Source organism: Myotis myotis, unplaced genomic scaffold (assembly GCF_014108235.1).
Source record: "Myotis myotis isolate mMyoMyo1 unplaced genomic scaffold, mMyoMyo1.p scaffold_m19_p_1, whole genome shotgun sequence".
Lineage (NCBI taxonomy): Eukaryota > Metazoa > Chordata > Mammalia > Chiroptera > Vespertilionidae > Myotis > Myotis myotis.
The window spans coordinates 115,168,255-115,184,646 of NW_023416313.1; the positions used below are offsets into that span (position 1 = coordinate 115,168,255).

At 39.0% G+C, this 16,392-nt stretch overlaps 1 protein-coding gene across 13 annotated transcripts in view; it reads left to right on the forward strand.

Moving 5' to 3' along the window:
* Positions 1 to 16,392, forward strand: part of NEO1 (neogenin 1) — a 258,499-nt gene that overhangs the window by 124,077 nt on the left and 118,030 nt on the right. For all 13 annotated transcript variants that reach the window (XR_004973933.1, XM_036348445.1, XM_036348476.1 and 10 more), the window contains one exon: positions 14,936 to 15,090. Coding sequence is in view for 12 of the 13 variants with exons in the window: in XM_036348445.1 (XP_036204338.1) it covers positions 14,936 to 15,090 (155 nt within the window). In the remaining variant the exon portion in view is untranslated. The remainder of the gene's footprint in view (positions 1 to 14,935; positions 15,091 to 16,392) is intronic.

Sequence of the window (16,392 nt, forward strand, 5' to 3'; positions counted from 1 at the left end):
TGTACTGTTATTGTGTGTCACATGAGGTCTTCTCTTTTTTGTTTACAGATAAGTCATTACGTACAAAATTTTGGAAAATTTTATTTTGAAACTTGTCCCATAACTGAAAGTATTTTGTTTTTCCTGATGGGGGAAGCAGTTTATGAGAAATGGTTGGAAATTGTATATATCTACATCTATATAAGATGTAATATAAAATATTTATTTACATAGTTATTTATATATATAGTCATACCTGTCTGACTTGTTATTTTTTTAAGAAATTATAGCTACAGGAAATTCCATAGTGAGTGTTAATGCAGAAAAGGTTGAAAGTTCATTCTTCATCTGTTAAATATTTCAAATTTATTGTTTTATCATTAACTCCTGGGATTTCTACACATACTGTGACGTGAATTAGCCCATTGTGTATTTCCTGTCATCTCAGCTTAAAATGGATTATGAGTTGTTTTTTTAAAGAAACAGGAATTTTTCTTTTTCTCTTAAAACATTTGTAATAGTCTGCGATACATATCTCCCCTCCTCCCCAAAAAAGAAGAAAATTTTCCATTTGTATTTTTGTTCACAAGTTGATAAATTCCAAATTGGCCACCTCCTTGAGTTTGTTAATACTCAACAAATTTACAACTGAAGTTTTAAATTCTCCCATCTTTCTCTGGTCACAACCTAACATTCTACTTTTACTCATCTGTTCTACTGTGTCTGATCTCTCTGTCTACATTAACACTTTGATCTCCCCTTTTTTGCCAGTCATCTTCATAATTTCACTTCCCTTTACTTCCTGATTAGTTATAATATTGAACTCTCCTTATTAGAACTCTCAGTTCTCTTGGCTTATTTTGGATAAAAGCAAACTCCTTATAGCGTGTGTACAAAACACAACCACACCCTCATATGAAGTCAACTTTTTCGTTGTTAACTGAGAGGCACCACAGGGAAGTTAGTTAAGAGCAGTCTTTGGACTAGGCATGCCTGGGTTCTCGTCTCATTTCTGTCCCTTACTTAGCTATGTGAATTTGACTAAATTATTTAACTTACCTGTGTCTCAGTTTTTTTAATTGGTTAAATGACTTCTTATAATGATTAACTAAACAAACTTTGGCACTGTTCCACCTGAACCTGGGATAGAAATAGAGTTATCTTTACCAAACTGCATATAATTTCCTGAATATACTGTGCTATTTGATAGCTCTGTTCCCCTGTATCCTCTCACCCCCAGCTAAAATTTCCTCATAATCCTTTAAAATTAGTTAACATTACCCCTCTGTGAAGCTTTCTGTAACCGTTCTGATAACCCCAGGTAATTTTTATGTCTCCTAAAATAGCTATGTTTTTGCCAGCATCTCTCACTGATTTGTTTATGTGCTTATTCCCAGTACTACTAAACTGGGTTCTTATCAACGTGGACTGGTCTTATTGAGTTTTTATCATAATAGATTATCAGCAAATAATTGTTAAGTGAGACTGTGCATTGAAATTGTAAAATGTGACAATCAGAATGATTTGATGTTTCTGGCTATTTTGTTACTCATCTTTTCCTTGGCACCTTATTTTTTGTTGACTTCTAATATAAAAGAAATTTGGTTAAAAAAATATCTTCTAAGAGGTTATTCTGGAAAAAGATGAACCATTACCCTAACTTACATAATTGAGGTAATAATTGCCACCTTTATATGCACACATATTTATAAACAGTCCTTTATCATCTTTATTAATTTTCAGGAGCATGCCCATGCCATTCCCTTCTCCCTCTACCCCTGTGCCTCCCCCCACCCCTGCCTGCACATATTCCTAACCTCTAGGGTCCCTATGAGACTTGCAACTAAGGGAGCAATGGGCAGCAGCAGCTGAGTCCCAGTGCACTCTCCCTACAGGGAGCACGTCTGTGTCATTCCCTTCCTCCTCTTCTTCCCCCACAGGCATGAATTCCCTAACCTCTAAAGGAACCCAGGACACTTGCAACCAGGGGAGGAATGGGCAGCAACAGCTTGTCCTGGGCTAACCCCCTGAACCTGTCTCCAAGGCCCCCTAATCTCTGTCTTCCCAGTGAGCTGAGACAGCGCAGCTAGGCTACCCTGTGGCTTCTTCTATGCCCTTCCTTGTTTCATCTTTCCTAAGTATATTTTTGCTGCACTCAACAAATTATTGCTGCTTTTATTATTTTGAAATTTATCTTTATTGTTGAAAGTATGACAGATTTCTTCCCTTTTTTCCCCATTGACCCTCCACCCCTCACCCAGCCCTCCCAGGCCTTCACCACACAGTTGTCTGTGTCCATGGGTTATGCATTATAAGGTCCCCAGTTAATCTCTCCCCACCCATTCCCACCCCCATCCTCACCCCCACCACCCGCGCCTTCCCTCTGAGATTCAGCAGTCTGTTCCATGCTCTGTCTCTGGATCTATTTTGTTCATCAGTTTATTTTGTTTATTAGATTTCACATTTAAGTGAGGTCATGTGATACTAATCTTTCTCTGATTGACTTATTTCACTTAGCATATAACTCTCCAGGTCCCTCTGTGCTGTTTCAAAGGGTAAGAGGTCCTTCTTTTTTATAGCTGCACTAGAGGCCCGGTGCACAAAAATTTGTGCACTCGGGGGGGATCCCTCAGCCCAGCCTGTGCCATCTCGCAGTATGGGACCCCTTGGGGAATGACCACCTGCTGGCTTTGGACCACTCCCTGGGGGGATCGGGCCTAAGCTGGCAGTCAGACATCCCTCTGGCAGCCCGGGAGCCCTTGGGGGGTGTCCACTTGCTAGCGGGGAGCAGGCCTAAACTGCAGTCGGACATCCTTAGTGCTGCCGAGGAGGCGGGAGAGGCTCCCACCACCACCGCTGTACTGGCAGCCATCAGCCTGGCTTGTGGCTTAGCAGAACTCCCCCTGTGGGAGCACACTGACCACCAGGGGGCAGCTCCTGCATTGAGCATCTGCCCCCTGGTGGTCAGTGTGTGTCATAGTGACCAGTCATTCCCAGTCATTCTGCTGTTAGGGTCAATTTGCATATTACCCTTTTATTATATAGGAGTGCCTGGCCAGCCTGGGTGAGGGGCTGTTGGCTGTTTGCAGGCTGGCCACAGCCCCTTCAGGGTGGGGGTCCCCACTGGAGTGCCTGGCCAGCCTGGTGAGGGGCTAAGGGCTGTTTTAGGACTGGCCACACCCCCTTCAGGGTGGGGAGGTCCTGCTGGGGTGCCTGACCAGTCTGGGTGAGTGGCTGATGGCAGTTTGCAGGCTGGCCAAGCCCCCCAGCGGGGACCCTCACCACATGAGGGTGTGGCCAGCATGGGTGAGTGGCTGATGGCTGTTTGCACAGCCCCTTCAGGGTGAGGGTCCCTACTGGGGTGCCTGGCCAGCCTGGGTGAGGGGCTGATGGCAGTTTGCAGGCTGGCCAAGGCCCCCAGCAGGGACCCTCACCCCATGAGGGTGTGGCCAGCATGGGTGAGTGGCTGATGGCTGTTTGCAGGCTGGCCACAGCCCCTTCAGGGTGGGGGTCCCCGCTGGGGTGCCTGGCCAGCCTGGGTGAGGGGCTGATGGCTGTTTGCAGGCTGGCCACAGCCCCTTCAGGGTAGGGGTCCCTTCTGGGGTGCCTGGCCAGCCTGGGTGAGGGGCTGATGGCTGTTTGCAGGCTGGCCACGGCCCCCAGCCACCTAAGCTCCCACTGGAGGCTGGCTGAAAGCAGGTATCTGGGATTTGTTTATCTTCTATAATTGAAACTTTGTTGCCATGAGCGGAGGCCTCAGCCAGCTCAGGGCTGGCAGGAAGCTTGGCTTCCTCTATCGCCCAGGCAACCAAGTCTCCTGCTTGCTCCAGCTCCGTGGCTCCTGGCCGCCATCTTGGTTGGGTTAATTTGCATATAGTCGCTCTAGTGGCTGGTGGGTATGGCTTAGGGTGTAGTGAAGGTATGGTCAATTAGCATCTTTGTCTTTTATTAATGTAGATAGTATTCCATAGCATAAATGTACCACAGCTTTTTTATCTACTCATCTACTGTGATTAGCACTTTTGGGCTGTTTCCAGATCTTAGCTATTGTGCTGCTATGAACATAGGGATGCATATATCCTTTCTGATTGGTGTTTCAGGTTTCTTAGGATATATTCCTAGAAGTGGGCTCACTGGGTCAAATGGAAGTTCCATTTTTAATTGTTTGAAGAAACTCCATACTGTTTCCCATAGTGGCTGCACCAGTCTGCATTGCCACCAGCAGTTTCCTAGGGTTTTTTCTCATATCCTAGCCAGCACTTGTCATTTGTTGATGATAGCCATTCTGACAGGTATAAGATGATAACTCATCGTAATTTTAATTTGTATCTCTCAGATGATTAGTGACTTTGAGCATTTTTTATGTCTCTTGGCCTTCTGTATGTCCACTTCGGAGAAGTGCCTATTTAGGTCTGTTGCCCATTTTTTTAATTGGATTGTTTGTCTTCTTTAAGTTGTATGAGTTCCTTATGTATATTGGAAATTAACCCTTTATCAAATGTATCATTGACAAATATGTTCTCCCATGCAGTGGGCTCCCTTTTAATTTGGTTGATGGTTTCTTTTGCTGTTCAGAAGCTTTTTATTTTGAGGTAGTCCCATTTGTTTATTTTTTCCTTAGTTTTCCTTGCCCTAGTAGATGTATCAGCAAATATATTGCTATGAGAGATGTCTGAGATTTTGCTGCCTATCGTTTCTTCTAGGATTTTTATGGTTTCATGATTTTCATTTAAATCTGTTATCCATTTTGAGTTTATTCTTGTGTATGATGTAAGTTGGTGGTCTAGTTTCATTTTTTTTATTTGTTTGTTTACATGTACCTGTCCAGTTTTCCCAGCACCATTTTTTGAAGAGACTCTCTTGATTCCATTGTATGCTTTTGCCTCCTTTGTCAAATATTAATTAAGTGATGGCTTGGGTCAATTTCTGGGTTTTCTGTTCTGCTCCATTGATCTATATGCCTGTTATCATGCCAGTACCAGGCTGTTTTGAGTACAGTGGCTTTGTATGTAACTTGATATCTGGTATTGTGATCCCTCTAACTTTGTTCTTCTTAAGATTGCTGCAGCTCTTTGCAGTCTTTTTTGATTCCTTATAAATTTTTTGAGTGCTTCTAGGTCTGTGAAATATGCCGTTGGTATTATAATAGGGATTGCATTGAATCTATAAATTTCTTTGGGTAGTGTGGACATTTTAATGATGTTGATTCTACCAATCCATAAACACAGTATATTCTTTCACTTGTTTATATCTTCCTCCATCTCTTTTTTCAACATCCTATAGGTTTCTCAGTACAGGTATTTTACCTATTGGTTAAGTTTATTTCTAAGTATCTTAATTTTTTTGTTACAGTGGTAAAAGGGATTTTTTTTGTTGTTGTTTCTCTTTCTGAGAGTTCATTATGGTGTATAGAAAAGCCATTCATTTCTGGGTGTTAATTTTGTATCCTGTTACATTACTGAATTCATTTATTAAATCTAGTAAATTTTTTTGGTGGAGTCTTTAGGTTTTCTATGTACAATATCATGTCATCTGCAAATAATGACAGTTTTACTTCCTCCTTCCCAATTTGGATGCCTTTTATTTTTCTTCTTTTGTGATCTCTGTGGCAGGGACTTCCAGTATTGTGTTGAGTAACAGTGGTGAAAGTGGACATTCCTATCTTGTTCCTGTTCTTAGGGGAAATGGTTTTAGTTTTTGCTCATTGAGTATGATGTTGGCTGTAGGTTTGTCATATATGGCCTTTATTATGTTGAGATCTGATCCCTTTATTGCCACTTTGCTGAGAGTTTTTATCAAAAAGTGTGTTGGATTTTGTCAAATGCTTTTTCTGCATCAATGGATATGATCATGTGATTTTTATCTTCCAATTTGTTTATGTGATGTATCTATCATGTTTATTGATTTGTGAATATTGTACCAGCTTTGTATCCCCGGAATAAATCCCACTTGGCCATGGTATATGAACTTTTTATTGTATTGCTGAATCCAAATTGCTAATATTTTGTTGAGGATTTAGCATCTGTGTTCATCAGGGATATTGGCCTATAATTGTCTTTCTTTGTAGTGTTTTTATCTGATTTTGGAATAAGGATAATGCTGGCTTCATAAAAAGAGCTTGGAAGTGTCCCTTCCTCTTGGATTTATTTTGGAATAGTGTGAGGATAGTTATTAGTCCTTCTTTGAATATTTGTTAAATCTCCCCTGTGAAGCCGTAGGAACGCCTCCCCTGGGCTTTTGTTTGCTGGGAGTTTTTTATTATTATTACTACTTCTGTTTCATCAGTAGTTATCAGCCTATTAAGGTTTTGTGATTGAGTTTTGAAAGATTGCATTTTTCTAGGAATATGTCCATTTTGTTCCAGTTGTCCAGCTTTTTGAAATATACTTGTTCATAGTATTTTTCTACGATCTTTTGTGTTTCTGTGGTATCAGTTATTATTTCACTTGTTTTATTTCTGATTGTATTTATTTGGGTCCTCTTTTTTTCTTGATGAGTTTGGCTAAAGGTTAATCAATCTTGTTTAATCTTTTCAAAGAACCTGCTCTTGGTTTTAATGATCTTTTGTATTTCTTTTAGTCTCTATGTCATTGATTTCTGCTCTCATCTTTATTATTTCCTTCTTTCTTATTATTCCAGGCTTTTCTTTTTGTTCTCTTTCTAGTTCTTTAAGTTATAGGGTTAAATACTTTATTATTAATTTTTCTTGGGTTTTTTTAGATAGACCTATAATGCTATAAATTTCCCTCTCAGGACTGAGTTCACTGTGTCCCATAGATTTTGGGTAGTTGTGTGTTCATTTTCATTTGTTTCCGGAAGGTTTTTTTATTTCATCTTTGATCTCTTTGATAATCTATTCCTTGTTTATTGTGCTATTTAGCCTCCATGTGTTTGAATGTTTTTGAGTGTTTTTATTGCAGTTGATTTCTAATTTCATTGTGATCCAAAAAGATGGTTAATATGTTTTCAATCTTCTTGAACTTATAGAGACTTAGTTTGTGTCCTAACATGTGGTCATTCTTTGAGAATGACCTGTGTGCACTTGAGAAGAATGTATATTCTATGGCTTCTAGTGTGTTGTTTAGGATCACTATTTCCTTGTTGATTTTGTGTCTAGAAGATCTGTCCAATGATGTCAGTGGGGTGTTAAAGTTCCCTACTCTGATTTTATTGTTCTTAATCTCCCTTAAAATCCTCAAGGAGTTTTTTCATATATTTGGGTGCTCCTGTATTGGGTGCACATATGTTTACCAGAATTATATCCTCTTGTTGTATTGATCCCTTTTGTATCATGGAGTGGCCTTCATTATCTCTTGTTATGACCTTCACTTTGAAGTCCGTTTTGTCAGATATGCGTATTGCTACCCCAGCTTTTTAAAATTTCCATTTGCTTGAGAAATTTTTTTCCATCCCTTCACTTTCATTCTGTGTGTTTTGTTTTGAGGTGAGTCTCTTGGAGATAGCATATATATGAGTCATGTTTTCTTATCTATTCAACTACCCTATATGCCTTTGATTGGAGCATTTAAGCCATTTACATTTAAGGGTACTATTGATAGGTAATTATTTGTTGCCATTCTTTTTCTTTATGTCTGTTCTTTTTCTCTCTATTCTTACAATAGTCCCTTTTGCATTTCATGTAGTGCTAGTTTGTTGGTAATAAAATCTTTTAGCTTGTTTTGTCTATAAAGCTCTTCATTTCACCTTCAATTTTGAATTATAGCCTTGCTGGATAGAGTAGTCTTGAGTTCAATCCCCTTTCATTACTTTGTATATTTAATGCCTATCCCTTCTGGCCTTAAGTGTTTCTATTGAGATATCATCTGACAGCTAAATGGGAGCTCGCTTGTAGGTAACTTTCTGTCTCTGTCTTGCAGCCTTAAGATTCTTATTTTGTCTTTAATGTTTGCCATTTTAATTATGATGTGTCCAGCTTTGGATCTTTTGGGGGGGGTCATCTTGATTGGGTCTGTCTTTGTTTCCTGAACTTGAATGACTTTTTCCTTCACCAGGTTAGGGAAATTTTCTGCCATTATTTCTTCATCAGGTTTTCTATTCCTTTCTAGAATCTACTACTTCTGGTATCCCTGTGATGCAAATGTTGTTATGTTTCAGCTGTCCCAAATCTCCCTTATACTCTTGCTTTTTATTTTTATTTTTCATTTGCTTTTCTGAATGGGTGATTTTTCCTACCTTGTTTTCTAATTCCTTGATTCAGTCCTCAGCTTCTTCTAGTCTACTATTGAATCCTTCTAGGGCAGTGATGGTGAACCTATGCCATGCGTGTCAGAGGTGACACACGAACTCATATTTTTGGTTGATTTTTCTTTGTTAAATGGCATTTAAATATATAAAATAAATATCAAAAATATAAGTCTTTGTTTTACTATGGTTGCAAATATCAAAAAATTTCTATTTGTGACATGGCACCAGAGTTAAGTTAGGGTTTTTCAAAATGCTGACACGCCGAGCTCAAAAGGTTTGCCATCACTGTTCTAGGGTGTTCTTTATTTCAGCAATGTCATTCCTCATTTCCAATTAATTCTTATTTATTATTCCAACCTGTCTTTTCATGTTGGTGTAGCTCTCATTAAGTCCATTATAATTCTCATTTAATTGCTTGTAGTTCTCACTGAATTGCTTGAGAACACTTATTACCATTACTTTGAATTCTTTATCTGACAAATTGCTTGCCTTCATTTCATTTAGTTCCTTTTCTGGTGAGTCCTCCTTTTCTTTCATTTAGGGGTTGTTTCTTCATCTCCACATTTTTTCTGTTCCTTTGTTTTCGTTTCTATGTATTAGATCAAACTACTTTGCCTCCCAGACTTTGTGGGTTGGTCTTATGTAGTAGGTTTTTGTGGGACCCAGTGGTACAGTCTCTTAGATTACCTGAGCTGAGGGCTCTAGGATGACCCTTGTTTGAGTTATTTGGGTTCTTAGGTTGTAATTGGGTCATGAATATTATCCCGTTTTTTAAGATGGAATCTTCCCTGAGCCTGGCTGACTGTGAGGCTCACCCCTTACCACACTCTTCAAGCTCTTGTGGAGGTACTGACCAAACAAACCAAAATAAGAAACAAAACAAAAACATACACAAGACCCCTGCCACACCAACAAAAAAGCAACCAACAGGGAAGAGAGAATTAGGAAAGAGAAGACAGAACAAGATAGATAGAAAAAAAGAAAAAAATATGAGCTGAAAACAAACACACACAAAAAAGCACAAACCAAAACAACAAGTATAAGGGCGGAAGGAATATGTAGATGCTAAGCTGAAATAAAGAAAATAAGAATAAAGAATTAGAGGAATAGGGGGAAGAAAAACGGTTTAAAATAATGGAGGAAGAGCCCTAGTTGGTTTGGCTCACTGGATAGAGCGTCGGACTGCGGACTGAAGGGTCCCAGGTTCGATTCCAGTCAAGGGCATGTACGTTGGTAGCGGGCACATCCCCAGTAGGGGGTGTGCAGGAGGCAGCTGATCGATGCTTCTCTCTCATCGATGTTATCGATGTTCCTTTTCTTTTTTTTTTTTTTTCCTTTGGCAAATTTTTGTAACAGACAATTCATTGATTTTCTTTTGGCAGCCTTAAAGTCAACTTTTGAATGCATTCCATTATCATTTTAAAAATTACTCTTTTTTTTGTTTTTTTTGAATTTTTTTTAAATTAAATCTTTATTCAGATTATTACATTTGTTCCTCTTTTTTCGCCCCATAGCTCCCCTCCTGTCAGTTCCCACCCCACCCTCCGCCCTCACTCCCCACCCACTGTCCTCATCCATAGGTGCATGATTTTTGTCCAGTCTCTTCCCGCATCCCCCAAATCCCTTTCCCCCCAAGAATAGTCAGTCCATTCCCTTTCTATGTCCCTGATTCTATTATAATCACCAGTTCATTCTGTTCATCAGATTATTTATTCACTTGATTCTTAGATTCACTTGTTGATAGATGTGTATTTGTTGTTCATAATTTGTATCTTTACCTTTTTCTTCTTCCTCTGCTTAAAGGATACCTTTCAGCATTTCATATAGCACTGGTTTGTTGGTGATGAACTCCTTTAGCTTTTCCTTATCTGTGAAGCTCTTTATCTGACCTTCAATTCTGAATGATAGCTTTGCTGGATAAAGTAATCTTGGTTGTAGGTTCTTGGTATTCATCACTTTGAATATTTCTTGCCACTCCCTTCTGGCCTGCAAAGTTTCTGTTGAGAAATCAGCTGACAGTCGTATGGGTATTCCCTTGTAGGTAACTGGCTTTCTTTCTCTTGCTGCTTTTAAGATTCTCTCTTTGTCTTTTGCTCTTGGCATTTTAATTATGATGTGTCTTGGTGTGGTCCTCTTTGGATTCCTTTTGTTTGGGGTTCTCTGCGCTTCCTGGACTTGGAAGTCTATTTCTTTCACCAGGTAGGGGAAGTTTTCTGTCATTATTTCTTCAAATAGGTTTTCAATATCTTGCTCTCTCTCTTCTTCTGGCACCCGGATAATGTGGATGTTGGTACGCTTGAAGCTGTCCCAGAGGCTCCTTATACTATCTTCGTATTTTCGGATTCTTTTTTCATTTTGCTTTTCCGGTTGGGTTTTTTTTTGCTTCTTCGTATTTCAAATCTTTGACTTGAATCTTGCGATCCTCTAGTCTGCTGTTGGGATTCTGTATAATATTCTTTATTTCAGTCAGTGTATGCTTAATTTCTAGTTGGTTCTTTATCACAACATCGAGGGTCTCATTAGATTTCTTGTACATCTCATTAAGTTTATCGGCAATCTCTAGAAGACTCTTGAAAGACCTCAAAAGTGTGGTTTTGAATTCTATATCCAGCAGCCTGCTTTCCTCCATTTCTGTCATTTGTGTCCTGTTTCTTTGTCTCCGCATTTTTTATGCTTCGCTGTGTTGATAGAGTGGCTTTCTGAGCTAAGTGTCCCAATTACCTGAGATAGACACTCTTGGTGCACCCCCTTGTGGTCTTTGTGCACAGTCTTGTTGTAGCTAAGCCTTGATTGTTGTAGGTAACACTGCGAGGGATTTGACCTCCAGGCCAATTGGCTGTGAGAATCAGCTGTGTCTGCAGTGGGAGAACTTCTGTCCTGGATCTCTAGGGCGGCGCTAATCTAGCCTCTGCCTGAGGCTAACCAGCAAATGCCTTCGTGCAAGGCTTGGGCGGGGCGGGTTCCAGGGGATCAACAGGGCAGGCGGAGCGAACAGTTATGGCTGCTCTCAGCCCTGCCTTCAGAGGCTCTGCCTCTCAGTGTCCTGGTAATCGTTGCAAGCCCCTCGGAGAGAAAGCTGCCCTCGAGTTCCAACCAATGCCAGGCAGTCACGCTTCTCCCGTTTGAGTCTGGGTCCCCAGAGACTCACCCGGGACTGGAGCTCAGAGCCTGAGACTCCCTCCCGATTGAAACAGACAACCGCGCCCTCAGCCGCCAGCCCGCTCCGCATGCACCTCTGCACCTTTGTATTTTACTTCAGCACTGCCCCTCCTCTGAGTCTCGGTGTGCTTTTCTCTTTCCTTCTAGTTGTAGAATTTCCCCTCAGCAAGCCTTCCTGTGGTTCTGGGTGATGTCCGTTCCGTCTTTTAGTTGTATTTTTGAAGTGGTTGTGCGAGGCAGCAATCTCCGATGTTTACCTATGCCGCCATCTTGGTTTCTCCTCTCATCAATGTTTCTAACTCTCTATCCCTCTCCCTTCCTCTCTGTAAAAAAATCAATAAAATATATTTAAAAAATAAATAAATAAAATAAAATAATGGAGGAAGAAAAATGAAAAAAAATTTTTGAAATGGAAAATAAAGGAGAAGGCAGATAGACCTATAATAACAAAAGAAAAATAAAGATGAAAAAGCATGAGAAAAAGCAGAGAGAGGAAGAAAGGGAAAAAAAATTGAGTAGTGAAAAAAAGAATAACAAATGGAATAGGAAAAGGGAGGAGGAAAATTAGACATATGATTGAAATAATAGAGACTAGAATAATAAAAAATCAGTTAAGCAGATAGATGAAGGTAAATTAAGAAAGAAAATAAAAGGAAGGAAAGATAAAAATAAAAAAAGAAAAGAAAAAGATGATCAAAGAGAAGAAAAAAGAAAAATAAAGTGAAACGGCACTCATTTCAGTAGTTTAGTTCCCTGTGGGGACCCCTTTGAATCCTAGTCTGATGACTGTGGCTAACTTGTCTGTCTACCAATTCTGGGCCTCCTGTGAAGTACTTAAGTGCTAACCACTGTCAGAAATTGCCCTCCTTTGGCTTTCAGCAATCTGCTTGAAGTTCCAAGGGATCCACCATTTGTGTATGTCTCCACTGGACTTGGCTGCAAGCAGGAGGGCCCTCTAAAATAGGTGTGTTAGCAGCATGGGCCCAGGGTTGGGTCAGCAAACTTCCCGTTTCCCTGTGCCCCGCCTATTTGCCTGCTAGCCCCTTTTGCCTGCTAGTCAGCTGTCAATCTTAATCACTCAAAAGTCAGTTTCTGAAAGTGCTTTAGGCAGGAGAGGTGCTATTTAGTTTTCAGGGAATGTGGTGGGTGTGTTTCCCTGTCCCAGAGCTACTCCTCTGGGAGTGACCCGAAATATTTCCCTGTCCTAGGCTGGGCAGAGATCCTTATGTGGAGTCCAGTGGGATCGGCTAGAAACCTAGAGTTTCTATTAGCTCTCCTGTGTGGAGAAATTACCAGTCTAGTTCCCAGGATGGTGGGGTGGATGGCCCCTCCCCCAGTCCAGTCACTGCTGCTTCCTGAGACTATTCAAACTCATGGACTTAACCTCTGCAAAGGTCAAAATGCAGGGTGTGGCTAGCTGGGCTCCAGAGGGTGGGGTGGGCTGTATCACCTCAGATGGGGTTTCTCTTTTGTTTCTCTCCTGCTGCTATTCAGGAAAAATGGCCATTTCAGTTCGGGGGCATATGACCAAATGCCAGGACTCCTGGCTGCTGCTTTTCCACGTCTTCCCCTAATGCTTCCCACTCAGGCCTCTCCTTAGGCACCTTAAGTCCATTCCTCCATCCCTGCATTGAAGCCTTAGGTCAATAGCTACAAATGAAAACTCTTGTGCTCTGCATTTAAAAAAACACAAACAAAAAACCGAAACTGCTGCCTTCTCTCTGACTGGCTGTGGTCTACCTCTACCGGCTCCAGACTCTGCCATGACCAGCAGCCCTGCCACCTTTCACAGTTGGTTGTTACGTAGGCCATTGGTCTCGTCTCTGGTGCTCTGGGCTGTGGAGCCCAGCCTGGGTTCGGGCCTCAGACCTTCCTGTAGTCAGGAGCTCCCTCCTCACACTAGGCCAGCCACCCCTGGGAGCTGGGTCAGCTCCTCTTGCGACCTTGCCCTTCCAACTGGTCTCCAGGTGTTTTCTGTCCTTCCTTCATATAAGTTTCCTTCTCAGTTGGTAATTCCAGGTGTATGTTTCCCACTTTAGTTTTATTTCCAGTCTGGCCCTGGGAGGAGATGTAATAAGAAAGATCTGCCTATTCAGCTACCATTTTTTCTTTCTCTTCTCTATTGCTTCTTAAGATCAAATGTTCTTTCCCTTCTTGGCTTGAACTGCTTACCTGGGCTTCTACCTGCTCTCTATACTCTTACTCTTCATTGACACAAATTAGAAAGCCAATCTGGACTTTTTCTGAGGATCTGCCCCACTCTAGCTAGTATAATGAAAAAGGAGGAAAGCAGATTGAAAATGAGGAAATAGAAATGCCTCTTTTACAGACAACATATAGTTATCTGTAAGTACATTTTGTATGTATGTAGATAATCCTAAAATTGTCTATAGAAAGTTACTAGAACTAATGAGTGAGTTTAGTATGACCATAGGATGAAAGGTTGGTATACATAAATCACTTTCACCTCTACATACTAGCAGTGATCAATTGGGAACTAAAAAAAATTTAAAGTCCCATTTACAGTAGCACCAAAAATTTAAAATATTTAGGCATATACCTAACAAAGTATGAACAAGATTTATATATTGAAATCTATAAAACATTGATGAGAGAAAAGAAGCCAAAGATCTAAATAAATGGAAAGATAAACAATATTCATGGAAAAAGACCCCATAATTTTACAGTGTCAAGTTGCCACAAATTCAACACAATCCCAATCAAAATTTCAGCAGACTGAGTACATTTTATCTCAAATGTTAAAAAAAAACAACAACAAACTGCTTTTTTTAAAAAATAGAAACTGCCTACAGTGGAGCTTGCTGCTTTGTAATATGGGGAGTTCCTTATCATTTGAAACTTTCAGAGATTAGTAAAATACCTCTTCTCAAAGATGTTGTGTGGGAAATTACAGCATTAGATGGGAAGTTGAATTAGATGATCTACTTTATCCTTCTGGTTCAAAATCTTAATGAATGTTATTCATAAGTGTGTGATTACAACTTTGGGGCAAGGTAAAAGATCCTATCACTTTTCCTCCCATCCTTAAGAACCATTTCTTGTAATGAGGGATGTTACTAATTGGGAGTATGTTGTGTAAATGAACTGTTTTAAGGTCTCTGACTATCACATTTATATTACTTTTGGGGGGGGGAAATAAATATACATTAAGTTGACTGAAAAGAAAGATAATGTCAGTTTTCTCAACTCTTTTTCGAATTTTAATTATGGTCCTTCCAAAATGGTATAAATCATAGGGAAATAGACTTTAATATTGATTTTAGCTTAGAACATTCATATTATCAATTTCTTCAATATAATCAATTTACTATATATTTCTCAACAAGAAAATTCAGAAATTATCTTAAAAATTAAAATTATTCTTCTAATTACACCAGAATGTCAATTTTTAAAGAAATTGTGTTCCTGACATATATTTTAAATATATATTTAGGTGTTTATAAAAATATGTGAAAACCTCAAATAAGTAAAACACCTATGAATTCTGTGATTTAAAAAAAAATTGCTTGAAATATGAATAACTACCTATTTTTATTTTCATTAATATCTTCATTTCCTTTCTCTTTTAAAGCCCAACCTGAATTCCTGAAGCAGCCTACTAATATATATGCTCATGAATCTATGGATATAGTATTTGAATGTGAAGTGACTGGGAAACCAACTCCAACTGTGAAGTGGGTCAAGAATGGGGATATGGTTATCCCAAGTGATTACTTTAAGATTGTAGTAAGTACTTTTTAAAAGAAGGACACTTATCTCTGAAACCTTTAAATGTCTTTGAATGTAATTATCAAGAGACTTGGTATCTTATATATATACCAGTTTATATACTTCCAACAAAGATAGAAAAATTAACACAGACTATAATCTCTTCATTGGATGATGGGAAAGCCTGAGCCCAGAAATATTTTGGCAGCTTATATAAGATCACATAGCAAATAGTACTAGGTCTAATATTCCTGCTAAACATTCTAGCACTGTTAAACACAGCTGCTACCATTTTCTGGGTAATGATGATTATGTGTGTGCATGCGCGTGCGTGCATGCACATACATCAATTGTCTTTATGTCTCTCAAGGAGCAGAAATCTGTCCTTCATATACTGATGTTCAGGCCCTTCAAAATAAGTATTACCCAGTGTTGGACAGTTATTGTGACAACATATGTGAAGATTTTTTTAGAAAATAAATGCAAAAATTAAATAATGAGTGTTAAATATATTTAAGAATATTCAGCCATTACTACTTTTTACTTTATATTAAGTACATTTTTAATAAAGATTGTCTATTATTATCATTATCTAACATCTTAGTAATCAAATTATCTAGGTTTTAGTAACAAGGATTGATGATGTATCTTTAGATACATGACATTCATAGAAATAATCAGAAATAATTATGGTTGTTAAAGACTTACTGTCATAAATTTCTCATATATGTAGGGGTATATTTTCTGTTTTCAAAATGTATACTCTCATAAGTTACAAAAAGTAATTCATAATATTTAAATATAACTAAAAAACAATGTTTATGGTTAAAGTTGCAATTTTTACTCTTAGTATTTTTAAAAAGCTTAAAACCATATTATACTATATCAATAACAGTAACAATAGTTGACATCCATATAAGTGTGGATAGTTTTCGTTATAGTTTAAGGAAAGCTTCGTGTATATGCAATCTGATTTAACTTAGTATAGTCTAATCTATCAGAGATATTGATATTAAAAATAATATTTAAAAAATGCCTTGAATTCACTTGACTTTCACTACGGTCACATGATATTGCATGCCAGATATTTTTCCAAGCAAAGGTGTAAGTTTGCAAACATTGTGGGTACGACTTTTCCATGAATATTAAATTCTTAATTGTTAATGACAGTGTTTCCTGTTTTAACACATTAAGTGCCCAGTCAGTCACCGGTGACTGACACTATACGTTTTGTCCGGAAGACAAAACAGGCTGGGCACTTAATGTGAGTCAATACCTTGTCAATAAAATTGAGTTAACATGTGCATAGGTGGATATTAT